This window comes from Salmo salar, chromosome 18 (genome assembly GCF_965601325.2).
Source record: "Salmo salar chromosome 18, fSalSal1, whole genome shotgun sequence".
NCBI classification, from domain to species: domain Eukaryota; kingdom Metazoa; phylum Chordata; class Actinopteri; order Salmoniformes; family Salmonidae; genus Salmo; species Salmo salar.
This window is the reverse complement of record NC_138308.1, coordinates 69,240,852-69,259,928: the sequence shown is the minus strand read 5'-3', so window position 1 is coordinate 69,259,928 and position 19,077 is coordinate 69,240,852. Positions and strand designations below refer to the sequence as shown.

General features: G+C 42.9%; 1 protein-coding gene across 1 annotated transcript; it reads right to left on the bottom strand.

The window, feature by feature from the left end:
- Window positions 1–573: 573 nt before the first annotated feature.
- LOC106577509 (zinc finger protein 16-like) lies at window positions 574–4,360 on the bottom strand. The gene is made up of 3 exons (XM_014155598.3): window positions 3,513–4,360; window positions 3,102–3,323; window positions 574–2,730 (listed from the first exon to the last, which is right to left on the bottom strand). Exons 1-3 carry the CDS (start codon window positions 4,246–4,248, stop codon window positions 2,024–2,026), a joined length of 1,665 nt encoding a protein of 554 aa, XP_014011073.1. The 5' UTR covers window positions 4,249–4,360; the 3' UTR covers window positions 574–2,023.
- Window positions 4,361–19,077: the final 14,717 nt, after the last annotated feature.

Sequence of the window (19,077 nt, the reverse complement as noted above, 5' to 3'; positions counted from 1 at the left end):
TATTCTTCCTGCCAGGTCTGTTAACTTTAGATATAAATCAGGAATAGCAAAGAATAAAAGGACCACATTTCCACAGTCAGCGGCCTGTTTTGAATTAATCTGTTTGTGTTGCAAATGTATTGTCCTTCATGTTTGGATGGAAGTGTCTCTGGTATGTAGGCCTACTGGGACAAAATGCTACTAGTGTTCTCCTGCTCTGTCTCTCTCTGCGGCTTTCCAACAATTCTGATGTCTTTAGTGGGAGCCACTGTGTGTGTGTGTGTATAAAGGGCTTGTCGTGATCAGTGATGGAGTGTAGTAATGTTGATCTCCCTTTGATTGTCCCTCTGCAGAAGGCAGATGAAGACACAGCTGCACAGACAGAGAAATGCAGTGCCCGCTGGTTATACAAACAAGTACACAAACACAAATCTACCATCTCAAGTGAGTCACCAAGGCTCTCTGGGCACTGACTGTTTCTTAGAAATGTACACCATTTAAACATGTTCTAATCCAAGTATGCCAGTCCTTACATCACGTCCCTCTCCTTCACCTTATCTTAGTCCACATAAGGAAGTCTTCGTCAATGGGGGAAATGATTAGTATTATTTAAAGTACACTCACACAACACAAAGCACCACATAGGATGCAGATTGTCAATTATTAGCATTTCACATTTACCGTTTTAATATGAATTGTTTACCAGACATTTTTTGACAAGTTGGTGCTTCTTTTGTTGTGTCTTCAACAGTCACATACAGTATTGGGGATATTTTCAGCTACACATTTGGGGTGAACTGAGACAAGAGGGGTCATTTTTCTTCATATAATTCACCTTGAACTGAATGTTTTCCTGAACCGTGTAGATAACTAGTCTGTTATGAGAGGGGTTCATTTGAAAGGGCTACAGATATCAGGACTGCGTTCAGTTGTCAAACGTTGCAGATAGAAATGCCATAGAGCCGACTTGATTCCTTGTTCTACATGCCAGAGAGGTAGCATAGAACTGAACAAAGAATGTCTCACATGATGTCATCATCATGCAGGTCGACATACCAAAAAGGTGTAAAGAATATAGTGTCAGTAATATAGGTTACGTCATTATAAAAAAAAGAAGATAAAATGCCAACTCATCTGCTCTGGGCAGAATAGTCGCTGGTAGGTAAGTGAGGTTAAAACAGTCAGCAGTGCCACTGTGAAACTTAATTTGTGCAGTAATATAAGAAGTCCACAAGGTGGCAGCAGAGGCACACTGTTCTCTTAGTAGTGCGAGTCCTCTTCCCAACAGGATATGCCTACATGGGTCCTATTTGAATACAACTAAAATGCATTCTTCCTTCCTTCCTTCCTTGCTTCCTAGAAATAATCCCTGATCTGACTGTTATTTTATTTATTTAAACTTTAGTTAACTAGGAGAACAAATTCTTATTTACAATGACAGCCTACCCCGGCAAAACCATAACCTGAACGACGCTGGGCCAACTGTGCGCCGCCCTATGGGACTCCCAATCACGGCCGGTTGTGATACAGCCTGGAATCGAATCAGGGTCTGTAGTGACGCCTCTAGCACTGAGAAGCAGTGTCTTAGACCGCTGTGCCACTCGGGGTTGGTGAAACATATTGCATTCACCTATACTATCCTTAAGCAATAAGGCCCGAGGTGCCTTATTGCTATTATTGTTACCAACGTAATTAGAGCAGTATACGGTCTGATATACCACAGTTGTCAGCCAAATCAGCATTCAGGGCTCGAACAACCTAGTTCATAATGTTGAATAAGTCATGGATTATTTCACAGAAGTGGGAAGGAGGGATGTGCTTCTGAAGTATTGGAACAGGGTCATGCTTTCATCTCTTTATCATGATGCACTTTGACCTTTCCCATCATGGCACCCTCCCTTTTGAGTCTGTATGGTGCTTGTCTTTAGACAGACAATGTTCCTGCCTCAGTCTCCTCAACAGCATATCAATCAATAGGCTCCTGCGATGGCTAGGCTAGACTTAGCAGTAGGCCAGCCTAGCTCCAAGGTAACAAGTGTCACTGTCACTGTATTGGGGTGCAGCGGTGGCTCTTGTAGGTACCCAGGTGACGGAAGCTCCTCCCACATTGCTGGCAGCAATAGGGTGTGGCACCACTATGGATCCTCTGGTGGGTATAGAGGTTACCAAGCTCCTTGAAGCGCCGCCCACACTGCTGGCACGCGTAGGGGCTCTCCCCTGTATGCACCCGCTGGTGCCTCTTTAAGCCTGAGAGCACTGGGAAGCCTTTCCCACACTGGGGGCAAGGGAAGGGGCTCTGCCCGCCGTTGTGCCCCAGCCGGTGACTCTTCAATCGGGCAGCGTGCCGGAACCTCTCCCCACACTCGGGGCATATGAAGGGCTTTTCCCCTGTATGGATGCGCTGGTGCTGCCGCAGGTTGCCCAAATAGTTGAAATGGCGGCCACAGTCGCCGCACTCGTAGCCCCCTTCCACTTTCTTCTCCCTCGTACCTCCCCCACCTCCTCCTCTTGCTAGGCTCATCCCTCCGGATCCAGCCCCCATGCTCCCACCTTCCAGCACCCCCAACCCCCGCTTGGAGTTACTGCTACCCTCCCCCAGGGTGAGGAGTGCGGTGGAGGTGGACTGCAGGGCACTGTGGGTGCCGGTGGTGTTGCCGTGTATCAGTTTGATGTGTTCCTCCAGGAACAAGGAGTCGGGGCAGAAGGTTCCACACAGCGGGCAGAGGTATGTGTGGGAGGGAAACTGCTGGCCTGTGAACCGACACATTAATGACTACAGTTATCGCACTCAGTCCACTAGAGTTCCTAAGCATGGAATTGAAGCATGCAGCCAAAGCAGCAGCAATAAGGATTGATCAGAAGGTTGTCAACACACTGCAAAACTTTTTAAAAAGTTGCATTTTTGCGAAATAAATGGAGCAAAAAAGTTCAATGTGCAAAGATGAAGACGCTCAATGTCACAAATAAATGACCCTGAAGAAGACACAGTGATGCCGAAACGTTGGTAAATACCCATTAAATTGCTGGGAGATTATACATGGAGTGTGCGACTTTATTTTGATAGTTCACAAGTTAATGACGACATGATATGAAGTGTAAAGGTCTTCTCCCTCTCCTCTCACCTGGTTCTAGTCGATCCACATGGTCCTCCACAGAACCGTCCCCTTCCCCTCCTGAAGAGCCCTGGGGGGCCAGGGGAAAGTCAGGGGTGTGGGCGTCATGGGCGAAAGGTGCTGAGGGATGCTCTAATCCACCATCCCTTTCGGTTGACTCATCACCCTCTTCCTCGTCTTTCTCTTCTTCATCTTCATCTGGTATTGTCTCACATTTAGGCTCCCTCATACCTGCATAAACAAACACATGGTTTGGCTTTTATGATGCCAATTTACAGAAAAGTCGAGTGGGCCTATACAGCCTTTACATAGACACATGCAATGGTGCAAGACCGGATAGCATCCATTCCCAATGTATACCCCACTCCATGGCCAATGCACATAACAGTGATTAGTGCAGTGAGTGATTGATGAGTTTACCTTTCAAATCCGACGTGTACTCCACACCCGTCATCCATTCGTAGTCGTAGATCCGTTTGCTTCCCGATGGTAGCATGCCGAATATGTCATCCGTGTTCGAGTCCGACTCCTCATCCCCAGACCCCGCGTCAGGGATGGTGTCCGGCCACAGGTTGAGGGAGTGCGGCTGGGGGTCGTGGCGGCTGTCCCTGTCACTACCAGACGGAGGATTGCTCGGGTCGCTGTCCGCTTCAGCCCCCCGTGAATTCTTATCTTTCATCAGATAATCGCAAATTGCATTGATGTTTTCTTTCTTTACGCCAGGCATGGCTGGTTTGGCTTTCTTGGGGTCGTTGCTGTGCTTGCTGCCCGAATGGAAGTCTGATTTTCGGAATACAGATGATGCCTCGGTGGTCATTCCGCCGGGGTACGGGTCCCTACAGTCTCTTTGGATCTCCAGCCTTGCTTTAAGGACTTCAATTTCGTCTGTTTTCTCCCGAAGCTCAATTTTCAGAACCCGTATCCTGACGCTGACAATTTTCCTGATTTCGGACAATGCTGTCTCGAGCACGACTGTTATGTTTCTTCCAAGGTGTTCGGTGATGTCGTTCACCGAGCAGAGTAGCTCCTCGTCGGGTTCGAATTCCAAGAAATCATCGTCGGCTCTCGCCGTAGGCCCCGGCGTGTCCATGAATGCGTTTTGAGGGTCGGGAGAAAGGCTCGTTTCGGTGAAACTGTGGTTTCTTTTGCGGCTCATGTCTTTGGAGTCTTTAAAGTTAGCTAGCTAACAGACTAGCTTCTGTGGTTGGTAGAATGAGCGTCTCGTCAGCAACACTTCAAAAATAACTTCCGGGTCATGGAATTTCGGGTAAACGTTCAAAGTACAAGTACCCCACGTAATAGTAGAAAAGTGCCATTAACCTGTATTTATTTATTCACGATGTATGAAAAATATTTATCTTAACATTAACAGTAATTCATATTTGTTCATATTTAAGTGACATTTGTATTACATTTGTGGTTTAGCACATGTTCCAAGGTCAAATAAATGCCCCCATATGCATTACATAAACTGTTTTATAGAGGAAAAACGATTATTTGTGCCGATGTAAAAGTGGTTGGGAGTACTCAGTAGGGTCTGTGGAATCTATATCTGGTGCGATTTCATTGGGCTCTGAATAATCACAATCCATGTCTCAATTGTCTCAAGGCTTAAAAATCCTTCTTTAATCTGTCTCATCCCCTTCAACTACACTGATTGAAGTGGATTTAACAAGTGACATGTATAAGGGATTATAACTTTCACCTGGATTCACCTGGTCAGTCTATGTCATGGAAAGAGCAGGTGTTCTTAATGTTTTGTATACTCAGTGTATATACATTATAGAGAAAAATGTATTATTTGTGCCGATATAAAAGTGGGATGGGGAGTACTCCATAGGGTTTGTAGAATCTATATATGGTGTCACGGGGCTCTGAATAATACGGAGTGTTACTGGCCTTTTATTGTGGTCAAACCGTGTTACTCATTTGAATGTTTCTGAGTACTACATTAGCATTTTCTGAATGCTATAAGTGAATACTTAGAGCTGACCAAGTGAAACAGTCTCCTCACTTTAAAAAGGCCATTTCACAGTTTGAAGCATTGAATTCAGGGACATTTTCACAATCCATGGTTCAGGAACAACTTTATTACAATAGTGTAAAGGAAATAGTTTAGAATTAATCAACAAATGGCTGCACAAAGCCACATTTTGTAGTGTAGAGGTTCTCCACTTTGGTCTGAAAGAAGTCATTCACTTATGCACCGTCAAATGCAAGGAATGTGATTCCTCAAAACATAAAAACATTCCCAAGCCAACTCAGGGGAAACTGTCTTCACTAACTGAGGATTTTGATCAAATAAGCACTAGAGATTGGTTCAGGGATAAGATAATTGATGTGCACCTTGATCTTGTAAAATCTAATTTAGAGGATTACTTTGTGTTGATGTGCCCCGCTTCTTCATTTGTCAACAGTTCCAGAATGTTCTGAGAGGATAGATGTTCTACCTAAGGTACCTGGAATAGCACACAATTGGTGGCATTTTGAGAATGTAATTATACTTGTGAATTTAAAAGCACATTGGATGGACATATCTAAAAACATGAAAGATAAAGTATGTGGTCGCAGTAGTATAACATTGAGTTTTAAAGTAATGAACTCCTTAAAGCAGTATCAGAAGGAACTGGAGGGCATTCTTCACTGACTACAGAAATAGCTGGTGCTACAGTATTTGGCATTACATGAAAAAGTTGTGGACATTGTTCTGAAATATGAATTTGCTCATCATTGTGGGAATTTCAAAGCTCAGGTAGATGGAAGTAGTTGTGGTCCCGATATGTGTTGGTTCACTAAAGCGGTCGTATTTGGCGATAACGTCAATGAATTAATTCACAATAACGTGAGATGTTGTATTTTGCATGAATGTTATTTAAGAATGTGTAAATCAGATTCATTGAGTATAATGGTGAACACTATCCCCCTAAAAAAAATCATATTTGATTAGTAGAGACCTTACTGAGTATTTCCCACCCCACTTTAGAGGAAACAGGTAGAATAGTTTTCTCTCTACGAGCCAATATGTATCCCATGCACAGTGTATTGCAGTGTATTCAAATTGTGGGCTATGGAGGGTCGGAGAACAAAGTGTTGCTGGATATGTTTTACACAGTCCTCCTCAAAAACAAATCATATTTGGTTAGTAGAGACCCTATATTCTCACCGCACTTTAGCTGAGGCAGGTAGTAGGGTTTTCACCTATTTAACCATAGTAAAGTCCAGCAACACTTGCTATGACCTAGCTTTTTGTTCAAACTCACCTGTTTTGTATTTTAGGAACTCTAGTGAGTAGACTGCACCCTGGTTTTATGGACACACAATCAATCTTTTTTTCCTGTAGAGTGCAATTCGTTTGTGCAATACAACAGAAATGCAATACGACTTTTATTAAACATTACATTTCAAAATTGCATCCTTGAACAATAGCACCAGTCAATAAACATTAATAATGTTGTTGTTTTTTTAGCAGTAGGCTGTTATGTTCTTGACATTAATTTACTTAAGCTCCAACCATTTCTCAATGTGCTCCACCTTATAATATTCTTTATCTTATATTTTTATTTTATTTAACCTTTATTTAACTAGGCAAGTCAGTTAAGAACAAATTCTTATTTACAATGACAGCCTACGAACAGTGGGTTTTGTTCAGGGTCAGAAGGACAGATTGTTACCTTGTCAGCTTTTATATATACATAACTTTAACATTATGCGCTATGCAAAGCCGCAATTTTTTTTGATTTCGTGTAGTTGTACCGCGGGCTTTTATTTTAAAGGCAAAATCCAAAAACCGGAAGTCTTAATGTGGATAGGATCCAGCTAGTGTTGCTGCCGTGACGCTATGACAGTACAGTCAGAGTTTCTAAAGCCAGAGGTGCAACATCGCGAGACGGTTGTGAAACAGACCAAACAGACCAGGCCGGGGTTTGGGATTTGAGAAGTCAATGAGAGAAGTGAAAAGTATTCCTTAGTTGTTAATAACATTTTCTCGAAATCTAAAGGCACAACCTAGATTCGAGCGAATGTTTTAAGTAGTTTAACATATTATTACTCCAACCTCGTGAAAGTGACAAACTGACACGTTTTTATTTTCGTTAAAAACAACTTTATATCGAAGGAGTGCCTTTGATTTGACGGCCTGCACATGCGCAGTTTGGCGGGAGACGACCGTTATACCACAGATTGAATAACGAGACAAATATTTCACCGGATGTATAAATGCGAAGCATCCGCTGGCGTTTACACTTATTACCAAATATGGTGGTGGGAGGAAGCCCAGTGGCTGGCAGTGAAAGAAGATGTAACTTAATACAGCTAGAAGGAAGTTACATTTTAAACTATAAATGTAATAACATGTATATAAGAAAACTATGTCAAGATGTTACTATTCCCTCTGCACATGAGCTTAGCTTGCCAATGTCGCCATGATATCGCCTACAAGTGTGAGCTGGGATTTCTATTGTAGAAGCAGTTTCTGCCTATCTTCATACTGTACTGTCTTTGGTACAGAATATGAACATAGGCTGAAACTGCTTCTCCAATAGAAATCCCCCGATTGCATCTGGGTTTAGACATCCAGTCATGCACCACAGAATTCAAAGTGCAGATTTCTGTGCAAATGGGTGGTTGATTGTGGACTTCAGGACACAGCAGAGGGAGCACCCCCCTATCCACATCGACGGGACCGCAGTGGAGAAGTTGGAAAGTTTTAAGTTCCTCTGCGTACATATCACTGACAAACTGAAATGGTCCTCCCACACAGACAGTGTGGTGAAGAAGGCGCAACAGCACCTCTTCAACCTCAGGAGGCTGAAGAAATTTGGCTTGTCACCTAAAACCCTCACAAACTTTTACAGATGCACAATTGAGAGCATCCTGTCGGGCTGTATCACCGCCTGGTACGGCAACGGCACCACCCACAACCGCAGGGCTCTCCAAAGAGTGGTGCGGTCTGCACAACGCATCACCAGGGGCAAACTACCTGCCCTCTAGGATACCTACAGTACCTGATGTCACAGGAAGGTCAAAAAGATCATCAAGGACATCAACCACCCAAGCCACTGCCTGTTAAGCCCTCTACCATCCAGAAGGCGAGGTCAGTACAGGTGCATCAAAGCTGGGACCGAGAGACTGAAAAACAGCTTCTATCTCAAGGCCATCAGACTGTTAAACAGCCATCACTAGCACAGAGAGGCTGCTGCCTACATACAGACTTGAAGTCATTGGCCACTTAATAAATGGAACACTAGTCACTTTAAAAATGCCACTTTAATAATGTTTACATATCTTGCATTACTCATCTCGTATGTATATACTGAATTCTATAATATCTATTGCATCTTAGCCTATGCCGCTCTGACATTGCTCATCCATATATTTATATTTATTTATTCTTATTCCATTCCTTTACTTAGATTTCTGTGTATTAGGTATTTGTTGTGGAATTGTTACATATTACTTGTTAGATATTGCCCCACTGTCGGAACTAGAAGCACAAGCATTTCGCTACACTCGCAATAACATCTGCTAACCATGTGTATGTGACCAATAAAATTTGATTTGATTTGAGAAGTTCCTGCCATGCTTTCAAGTCTTTCTTGTTGTATTTTCTTCAAGCTTCCAGCAGGTGTCAGTTTCGACCAAGACACCATATAGGCCAACGTTGACCTTTTGAATCCATTCGTCTTTCACACCCACTCTAAATACTATGATTTAATACCAGTCCTTCCTGTCAGAAATATTATTTGGGTTCATCTCCACAACATAATGCTATTATGTAACTGTCCATGCCATAAAAGGGAGTCATGGAGGCATTATAGGTCATTCTATATCAGTAGATATTTCCCAGTCACTGTACCGGAGTACCCACCCCCTTCTCCCCATACCACCCTGAAATAGCCACCAATCAAGTGTGAGTCGAGGTGTAATACATAGGCCTACACATATAGCCCGGTGGTTGGCCATACATAGTTTAACAAGCTAGGTTTATCTTACTGCTGCAGTTGGATGGACTGCTGCAGTTGGATGGATGCAGGTAGCCTAGCAGTTAAGAGGGTTTTTGGGCCAGTAACCAAAATGTTGCTGGTTTGAATCCCTGTGCCGACTAGGGGAAAGATTTGTCAATGTGGCCTTGAGCTAGGCACTTAACCCTAATTGCCCTTGTAAGTCGCTCTGGATGAGAGTGACTGCTAAATTACTAAAATGCAAATGTTTATGTAACTTCATCAAGGTCTCAGATGTATTCTACAGTGCAATGAGTGAGTGCACACTGAAATGCAATATTAAATGCAATACGCTCGTTAAGAAACATTTATTGACATCAGGTTTATATTTTCATATGCCGGCTGAGTTTGAGATAGAGTTTCACTTCTAAAAGTTCTCCATCTGTTACACCTATTAAACAACTGCATGCTGCCCTCATGTGGGAGACATGACAGGTAAATAGCAGTAAATAGAAACTGTATCTAGGCTACTCATACAGTATGTTAAGGAGATGTTGTGATACTTCAAAGGTCAAGTGTTGATGTTTTTCACCTCAGCACCTTCAGTAAACACCTGGGATAGTTCAACCAAATTACAAAATCACATATTGGTTTCCTTACCCTGTAAAAAGGTGAGACAGCAATCCATGCTTTGATTTTGTTAACCTGGTCACTGTCCCAAGTGAGAAATGGAAATGTGAGAAATGGAAATGTATTGATTCAATACCATAAGTGCCTTACCCTTTAGAACCTATAATAGACTAAATGTGATTGGTCCATTGATCATGTAAGATAAATTAATCCAACTGGTTCTCCTCAAGGCATCTAGGGGTGGAGATATGCCATTGAAAGGATGACACATATGTTAATTGCAAAACTTTGCTTTAGCTAATAAGATCTAAAGAAGATCTTCTGACTCATCCTGGCAGTAGGCATTCTGGAAGCACAGCATTCATTTCAAAAAATTATTTTGGAGAGAGGGTTTGCAATACCGGAACCAATCCTCTACATATCAAATAGTTCAGTGTTGTCAATACATGAATCAAATTCTGCTTACATAAAGCTGTCCTTTGAGTTTTTGAGTTGAAATATTCTGTGAAATATTAATGTAGGGCTCTCTATTTAACACATTGAGTGACTCATGCACAGTTGGAGAGAGAGAGAGAAACAAAGACATAGAAGAGAGAGAGAGAGAGAGAGAGAGAGAGTGTGCGTGTGTGTGCGTGTGTGCATGTGTCCAGGGGAGATTCTGATTGAGGGTGATTTGACACCGTTTTGTAACATAGGAACAAACCCACATGTCCTCTGTCAATGTCAGACCCACTATTAAAAGGTGACTCTGTCCACTGAGTGACAGGCCAGCCTGCTCCTGTCCTGTGTCATTCTCAATGAGAGCACAGCTTCCCACCTTCTAGCCACCACCATCGTATCTCTAGCACTTGGAACAATTCGACACACTCTCCTGACTTCAACCTTCCATGACAGACACTCCTCACACACACTCTGGAAAGAAAGTCACATGATCAGTGGTGTTATGCTCAACAATAGCTACAGGCTTATAAATCCTTAGGAAGAAGGTGAAAGTCATAAAACAGTAGGAGGCTGATTCCTCTAAAAACATTTATAATTTAGGTAGTCACCTGGAATGCTTTTCCAACAGTCTTGAAGGAGTTCCCACATATGCTGAGCACTTGTTGGTTGCTTTTCCTTCACTCATCCCAAACCATCACAATTGGTTTGAGGTTGGGTGATTGTGGAGGCGAGGTCATCTGATGCAGCACTCTCCTTCTTGGTCAAATAGCCCTTACACAGCCTGGATGTGTATTTTGGGTCATTGTCCTGTTGAAAACCAAATCATAGTCCCACTAAGCGCAAACCAGATGGGATTGCATATCACTGCAGAATGCTGTGGTAGCCAGGCTGGTTAAGAGTGCCTTGAATTCTAAATAAATCACAGACAGTGTCACCAGCAAAGCACCCCCACACCATCACACCTCCTCCTCCATGCTTTACGTTGGGAACCACAAATGCGGAGATCATCCGTTCACCTACCCTGTGTTTCACAAAGACACGGCGGTTGGAACCAAAAATCTCAGATTTGGACTCATCAGACCAAAGGACAGATTTTCACTGGTCTAATGTCAATTGCTCATGTTTCTTGGCCCAAGCAAGTCTCTTCTTCTTATTGGTGTTCTTTAGTAGTGTTTTCTTTGCAGCAATTCAACCATGAAGGCCTGATTCACGCAGTCTCCTCTGAACAGTTGATGTTGAGATGTGTCTGTTACTTGAACTCTGTGAAGCATTTATTTGGGCTGCAATCTGAGATGCAGTTAATTGCCCATTTCTGAGGCTGGTAACTCTAATGAACTTATCCTCTGCAGCAGAGGTAACTCTGGGTCTTCCTTTTCTGTGGCGGTCCTCATGAGAGCCAGTTTCATCATATCGCTTGATGGTTTTTGCGACTGCTCTTGAAGAAACTTTAATAAAAGTTCTTGAAATTTTCCGTATTGACTGACCTTCATGTCTTAAAGTAATGATGGACTGTCATTTCTCTTTGCTTATTTGAGCAGTTCTTGCCATAATATGGACTTGGTCTTTTACCAAATAGGGCTATCTTCTGTATACCACCCCTTCCTTGGGGTGGCTGATTGGCTCAAACACATTAAGAAGGAAAGAAATTCCACAAATTCACTTTTAAGAAGGCACACCTGTTAATTGAAATGCATTCCAGGTGTCTACCTCATGAAGCTGGTTGAGAGAATGCCAAGAGTGTACAAAGCTGTCATCATTACTTTGAAGATTCTCAAATATAAAATATATTTAGATTTGTTTAACACTTTTTTGGTTACTCCATGATTCCATATGTGTTATTTCATAGTTTTGATGTCTTCACTATTATTCTACAATGTAGAAAACAGTAATGAAAATTAAGAAAAACCCTTGAATGAGTAGGTGTGTCCAAACGTTTGGCTGGTACTGTACATCACAGAAGACTGAACTATAACGAAACCGTTTGACATAGAAACACCAGATTTTTTGAATGTTTTAAAAAAATTTTTTTTAATTAATTCTGAAATTCTGAAAAATATTAATAACATTCCACCTATGAGGCCACTAGGTAATTTAACTACAGGAAATGGCTACTGTAACATGTGGACTGAAAAGTTGAGTAAACAAAAAAAAAAAGGCTGTGGAACCAGTTACTTATTAATAATTAGTCAAAACAACTACATTTGTGTTATTTTTTTATTTATTTTTTACAGTGTACAACATTCTTCCCACAGCTCTAGAATCCCATGGATCTCTGACATTGAACTGGATCAATTTCAAATCCAAATGTCCAAAGTTAAATTAATCACTTTGTGGCACCCCAGTGACTGATGCCATAGGAGGTATTGGGGTTCCATATTGCAGTGGCTAAGCCACATTAATGCTTAGCAGCCCTGCATGTAGTAGCCTATGTCCTCCCAATGCCTAATATCCAATTACAATGCTGCTATCTACTCCCTACTGTGCTGACTGGGTGGACGTTGTACAGATTGATGTGGTCATTACAGCACTATGTCCGAATTACATTTTGGGCTATCATAACCATACGAATATGATCGAATCACATAGGGTGGGATCGCAGGTCGCAACGGGGCATAATGGGAATTTCCATGGTAATGCTGACTGTTGTCTTTCCTTCTGAGTCCTGGTCTTGCGACCATCCCATTATTGTAGAGAACCACGTTATCTAGTCCTGTATCAGTGGTTAGGGGCAACTACCAAATCTCCCCCTCTGTGGTGCAATGGGACCTACAGGCAGGAATGGATTGGATTATTAGCCCAGAGAGCTGGGTCTGACACTCTAATGGAGGGACCTGATTGGATTATTACCCCAATAGGCAGGGTCTTATGCTGTAACGGGGCAAGAGAGATATTTGGAAGAGTGATGGATTATGTAATATTCTTTCAAGCAAGAAGGGAGAAGGAAATCATAGAAAGGACGACCTAACCTGAAAGAGAGATGTCTCGGTACTCCTGAGAGATATGTAGGCACCAATAAATCCTTATTGACTAGACAGAGCCCTCTCGGCTCTCATTCACTAAAATATTATGAGACTTGAGCAGAAAACTATTAGCTCACCTGAATATACTGTATGTCGTCCATTGGACTACACACGTGTCCATCCCCTATAGAATATTTATGTTCATCTCAGGACCTCCATGTTCTGTGTCCATATATCTGATGCAGTGAGCTGGGCAGAAATGAGAGGCATGGTACAGGGTCTATTTTTACATAGTGGTTGGTTGGAATGACTCAGTTCACCTGTCAGTGAGCATCACACTGAGGTGCCCTCACAGTCTAACACTACAGAATAACCTGAATGAGCCTGGGGATAGAGAGGAGAGGATAGGATTGAGAGAGAAAGTGTGTGTGTGTGTTTATGGAAGCGTGAACTCTTTAACACACATGGATCTCAATACAGACATCATTGATGAGTCCCCTGGATCGAAAGTGACAGAAGTGGGTCTGGTTTTGGGTTTGTGTGCTGTGCATGTACACTGAATACCCAAGGTAGTGTGGGCACACACAGCTGTAGGTGCTTGGAAGTGGAATATATTTACCTGCTTCCCATTGCCGGAGGGCAGAATCACCTGTAACCTCTATAGGGTCATTGCTGTCTGAATGAGTTAGACTTACCAACATTCATTCTGCATCCCAAATACTGTATTACAAATGGCTACGTAGCCCAGTAGAGAAAACGGCTGAATGGAATCTCATTGAAAACTTAATGGGATGTAATGGGAAGCCTGACTGATCAGTGAGGGGGTTACCCTTTGACATTTCATCAGTGATAAAAGTTTCAAGTTTCAGTTTCAAATTTTAATGTCACATGCACAAGTACAGTTAAAATCCTTTCTCGCAAGCTCTAAACCCAACCATGCAGTAATACAAAAATGTCATAAGAAGAAGACGAGAAGTAAGTAAGCTATATACAGGGTCAGTTCCAAGAACATATTTACAATGTGCAGGGATACTGGAGTGATAGATGTAGATATACAGTGCCTTCGGAAAGTATTCAGACCCCTTGACTTTTTCAACATTTTGTTACGTTACAGCCATATTCTACAATTGATTAAATCGTTTTTTTCCTTCTAATCAGTCTACATAATGACAAAGTAAAAACAGGTTTTTAGAAATTTTAGGAAATGTATAAAAAAATATATATAATTGAAATATCCCATTTACACAAGTATTCAGACCTTTTACTCAGTACTTTGTTGAAGCACCTTTGGTGCTTGTCTTAGCATGCTGTTGGTGAGTTTCTCCCATTCTTCTCTGCAGATCCTCTCAATCACTGTCAGGTTGGATGGGGAGCGTAGCTGCACAGCTATTTTCAGGTCTCTCCAGAGATGTTCGATCGGGTTCAAGTCCGGGTTCTGGCTGGACCACTCAAGGACATTTAGAGACTTGTCCCAAAGCCACTCCTGCGTTGTCTTGGTTGTGTGCTTAGGGTTGTTGTCCTGTTGGTAGGTGAACCTTTGCCCCAGTCTGAGGTCCTGAGTGCTCTGAAGCAGATTTTCATCAAGGATCTCTCTGTACTTTGCTCAGTTCATCTTTGCCTTGATCCTAACAAGCCTCCCTGTCCTGAAAAACATCCCTACAGCATGATGCTGCCACCACCATGCTTCACCGTGGGGATGGTGCCAGGTTTCCTCCAGACGTGACGCTTGGCATTCAGGCCAAAGAGTTCAATCTTGGTTTCATCAGACCAGAGAATCTTGTTTCTCATGGTCTGAGAGTCTTTAGCGGGCTGTCATGTGCCTTTTACTGAGGAGTGGCTTCCGTCAGGCCACTTTACCATAAAGGCCTTATTGGTAGAGTGCTGCAGAGATGGTTGTCCTTCTGGAGGGTTCTCCCATTTCAACAGAGGAACTCTGGAGCTCTGTCAGAGTGACCATCAGGTTCTTGGTCACCTCCCTGACCAAGGGCCTTCTCCCCCAATTGCTCAGTTTTGCCGGGCGGCCAGCTATAGGAAGAGCCTTGGTGGTTCCAAACTTCTTCCATTTAAGAATGATGGAGGCCACTGTGCTCTTAGGGACCTTCAATGCTGCAGAAATGTTTTGGTACCCTTCCCCAGATCTATGCCTCAACACAATCCTGTCTCAGAGCTCTACGGACAATTCCTTCAACCTCGTGGCTTGGTTTTTACTTTGCCATGCACTTTCAACTGTGGGACCTCATATAGAAGGGTGTGTGCCTTTCCAAATCATGTCCAATCAATTGAATTTACCACAGGTGGATGATCAATGGAAACAGGATTCACCTGAGCTCAATTTTGAGTCTCAAAGGGTCTGAATACTTATGTAAATAAGGTGTTTCTGTTTTTTGTTTTTAATACATTTCAAGAAATGTCCAAAATCCGGTTTTTGCTTTGTCATTATGGGGTATTGTGTGTAGATTGCTGAGGAAATTGTTTTATTTAATACATTTTAGAATAAGGCTGTAACGTAATAAAATGTGGAAAAAGTCAAGGGGTCTGAATATTTTCTGAAGGCACTGAAGCCATAAGACTGCTAAATAGTTAACAACATGACCCCACGGACTGAGTTGACCCTTGTATTTTATTTGTATTTTTGTGTCTCTATGCACACTCACAGGACTCTAAACACTGACGCACACGGACACTCCAACACACATAGAGGTAAGGTGACTAGGCATCCGGATATGTGATAAACAGAGTAGCAGCAGCGTAAATGATGATTGTATGTGAGTGTGTGTTTGTGCGTGTGTGTAGAGTCAGTACTAATGTGTGTGCATGTTGAGTGTGTGTGTGTGTGTGTGTGTGTTGGAGTGTCCCTGTGAGTCAATGTTTAGAGTGCTGTGAGTGTGCATAGAGACACAAAAATACAAATAAAATACAAGGGTCAACTCAGTCCATGGGGTCATGAAGTACAGAATCACACACCACTATGGGGCCCCTGTGTTGAGGGCCAGTGGGGATGAGGTGATGTTGCCTACCCTCATCCCCTGTGGTCGGCCCATCAGGAAGTCCAGGATTCAATTGCAGAGGGAGGTGTTCAGTCCCAGGGTCCTAAGCTTGGTGACGATGAGCAGGTTGAAAACGACCATGAACATGCCTGCTAGCTGTTCTGCGCATGCTCTGAGAACGCGCCCTGGAATACCGCCAGATTAAAGACCTTACTCACATCGGTCCCAGAGAACGAGATCCCCCGGTCCTCTGGGTCGGTGGGGACCCTCACGCACGGCACGGTGGTGTTATTGTCGAAGCGTTCATAAAATGCGTTGAGTTTGTCTGAGAGGCATTTTTGCGCAGATCATGGCTGTAATCCGTAATGGACTGTAGCCCCCGCCACATGTGGCAGGTGTCGGAGCCTGTGTAATTTGATTCCACTTTATTCCTATATTGTCCTTTTGCTCGATGCAGATGTGGCCCATATATAAAAGAGCGATGGAGTGGAGAGGAAGAAAACTAAATATATTGGGGGAAGTGTGCTGAGATTTAAGAGAGGAAAAGAGAGAGAAGGTGACAATGTGGTCCCAAGACTGATACAGTCTATGTTCCCATCTTTCAACATGTGTTTCTGCCAATGCAGTGAGCCATCAACAGTCGTGTTGACAGTATTTTTCCAACGCTCTGCATGCTATTAGTAAAGGATGTGATTCGCAATACTAAACAGGAAAAAAGATCTTTAATCTGTAAAACTCAGAGAGAGTTAAATTGGGCATGCAGAATCCATCCACCTATCCACCCAGCAAACCTCAGAGATCTGAATCAATACACACACACACACACACTAACACACACACACATACTTTAGGCTCAGAGAGGGTTAAATCAGAGGCCCATCCACAGCTAAGCTCAGAGATCGGAATCATCTGAATCAATACACACACACACACACACGGCAGTGAAAGATTAAGACCCTTCCTTTAGAGAGGAAGTACGCAGCGCATCACTTCCACATTTTCCATCACAACAGGAGTTACCAGGTGATTGCTGTACAGGAAACACACTCCTCACAACAACACACCCTGGAGGGAGCCACAGTAGGATAGTATGTTATTTGGTACATGTGTTGGATGGAGGTTATTTGTGTCTGATATGGCATGCATACGATAATGTGTGACTTTGTAATGGATGTTTTGGAAAGACAAACCAAATAATGGTTTGTATCTGTTCAAACTACTGTATATAAAGTGCAATTTTGGGATGCAAACTGAAAATGTAATACATTTCAACTCTATATCTGAAATGTTACAGGTGTCTTCTTTTTTTTAAGCCCATAACCATGTGTGTGAGGTGTATACTTTTGTTTCAAAGTAGATTTGTTTAAGTTTGTTATGAAGTGTCTGTCATATATCTGAGAGACATAAGAATGGTCAGGAAAAACAAATGGTAAAAAAAATGTATACGTATTTAACCCCTTATAAACTCAGCAAAAAAAGAAACGTCCTCTCACTGTCAAATGCGTTTATTTTCAGCAAACTTAACATGTGTAAATATTTGTATGAACATAACAAGATTCAACAACTGAGACATAAACTGAACAAGTTCCACAGACATGTGACTAACAGAAATTTAATAATGTGTCCCTGAACAAAGAAGGGGTCAAAAGTAACAGTCAGTATCTGGTGTGGCCACCAGCTGCATTAAGTACTGCAGTGCATCTCCTCCTCATGGACTGCACCAGATTTGCCAGTTATTGTTGTGAGAGGTTACCCCACTCTTCCACCAAGGAAGAGATTGCCTGCAATGACAACAAGCTCAGTCCAATGATGCTGTGACACACCGCCCCAGACCATGATGGACCCTCCCCCTCCAAATCGATATTGCTCCAGAGTACAGGCCTCGGTGTAACGCTCATTCCTTCGACGATAAACGCAAATCCGACCACCACCCCTGGTGAGACAAAACCGCGTCTCTTCAGTGAAGAGCACTTTTTGCCAGTCCTGTCTGGTCCAGCGACGGTGGGTTTGTGCCCATAGGCAACGTTGTTGCCGGTGATGTCTGGTGAGGACCTGCCTTACAACAGGCCTACAAGCCCTCAGTCCAGCCTCTCTCAGCCTATTGCAGACAGTCTGAGCACTGATGGAGGGATAGTGCATTCCTGGTGTAACTCGGGCAGTTGTTGTTGCCATCCTGTACCTGTCCTGCAGGTTTGATGTTCGGATGTACCGATCCTGTGCAGGTGTTGTTACATGTGGTCTGCCACTGCAATAATGATCTGCTGTCCGGCCTGTCTACCCGTAGCGCTGTCTTAGGCGTCTCACAGTAATTTATTGCCCTGGCCACATCTGCAGTCCTCATGCCTCCTTGCAGCATGCATAAGGCATGTTCACGCAGATGAGCAGGGATCCTGGGCATCTTTCTTTTGGTGTTTTTCAGAGTCAGTAGAAAGGCCTCTTTAGTGTCCTAAGTTTTCATAACTGTGACCTTAATTGCCTACCGTCTGTGAGCTGTTAGTGTCTTAACAACAGTTCCACAGGTGCATGTTCATTAATTGTTTATTGTTCATTGAACAAGCATGGGAAACAGTGTTTAAACCCTTTACAATGAAGATCTGTGAAGTTATTTGGATTTTTACCAATTATCTTTGAAAGACTGTGTCCTGAAAAGGGAAGTTTCTTTTTTTGCTGAGTTTATATACTTACATTCATTTTTTTTCAACTGGTACCGGGGACCAGGGGACGAGTCTTGTAGCCCAAACTTCAGAAGCTTCTAACAGAAGTTGGCAGATCGGCTGTAGTGACTTCAGACAAGTCCCAAGACGCTTGTGGGGGTCGTAGAGCAAAAAAAACCATAAAGAAATCATCCGGTATGTTGCGTTTTGCATCATACAGGGACGATTTCTGTATTTTGAAAGTTACATATCTTGATAACTTGATTGCTGACAAGCAAAACATTTTTGGACTATAGCCCTATTCGGATGGGATTAGTTTTACTGGGGGTGGTCGGGTAATGTAATTATGTGCGCGCGCACAAAACACCACACCT

Coding starts and splice junctions, on each gene's coding strand:
- LOC106577509 (XM_014155598.3), bottom strand. CDS start 4,248: ATGAGCCGCAAAAGAAACCACAGTTTCACCGAAACGAGCCTTTCTCCC. Junction 3,324..3,512: donor GTACACGTCGGATTTGAAAG/GTAAACTCATCA, acceptor TTGTTTATGCAG/GTATGAGGGAGCCTAAATGT. Junction 2,731..3,101: donor TGTGGATCGACTAGAACCAG/GTGAGAGGAGAG, acceptor GTCGGTTCACAG/GCCAGCAGTTTCCCTCCCAC.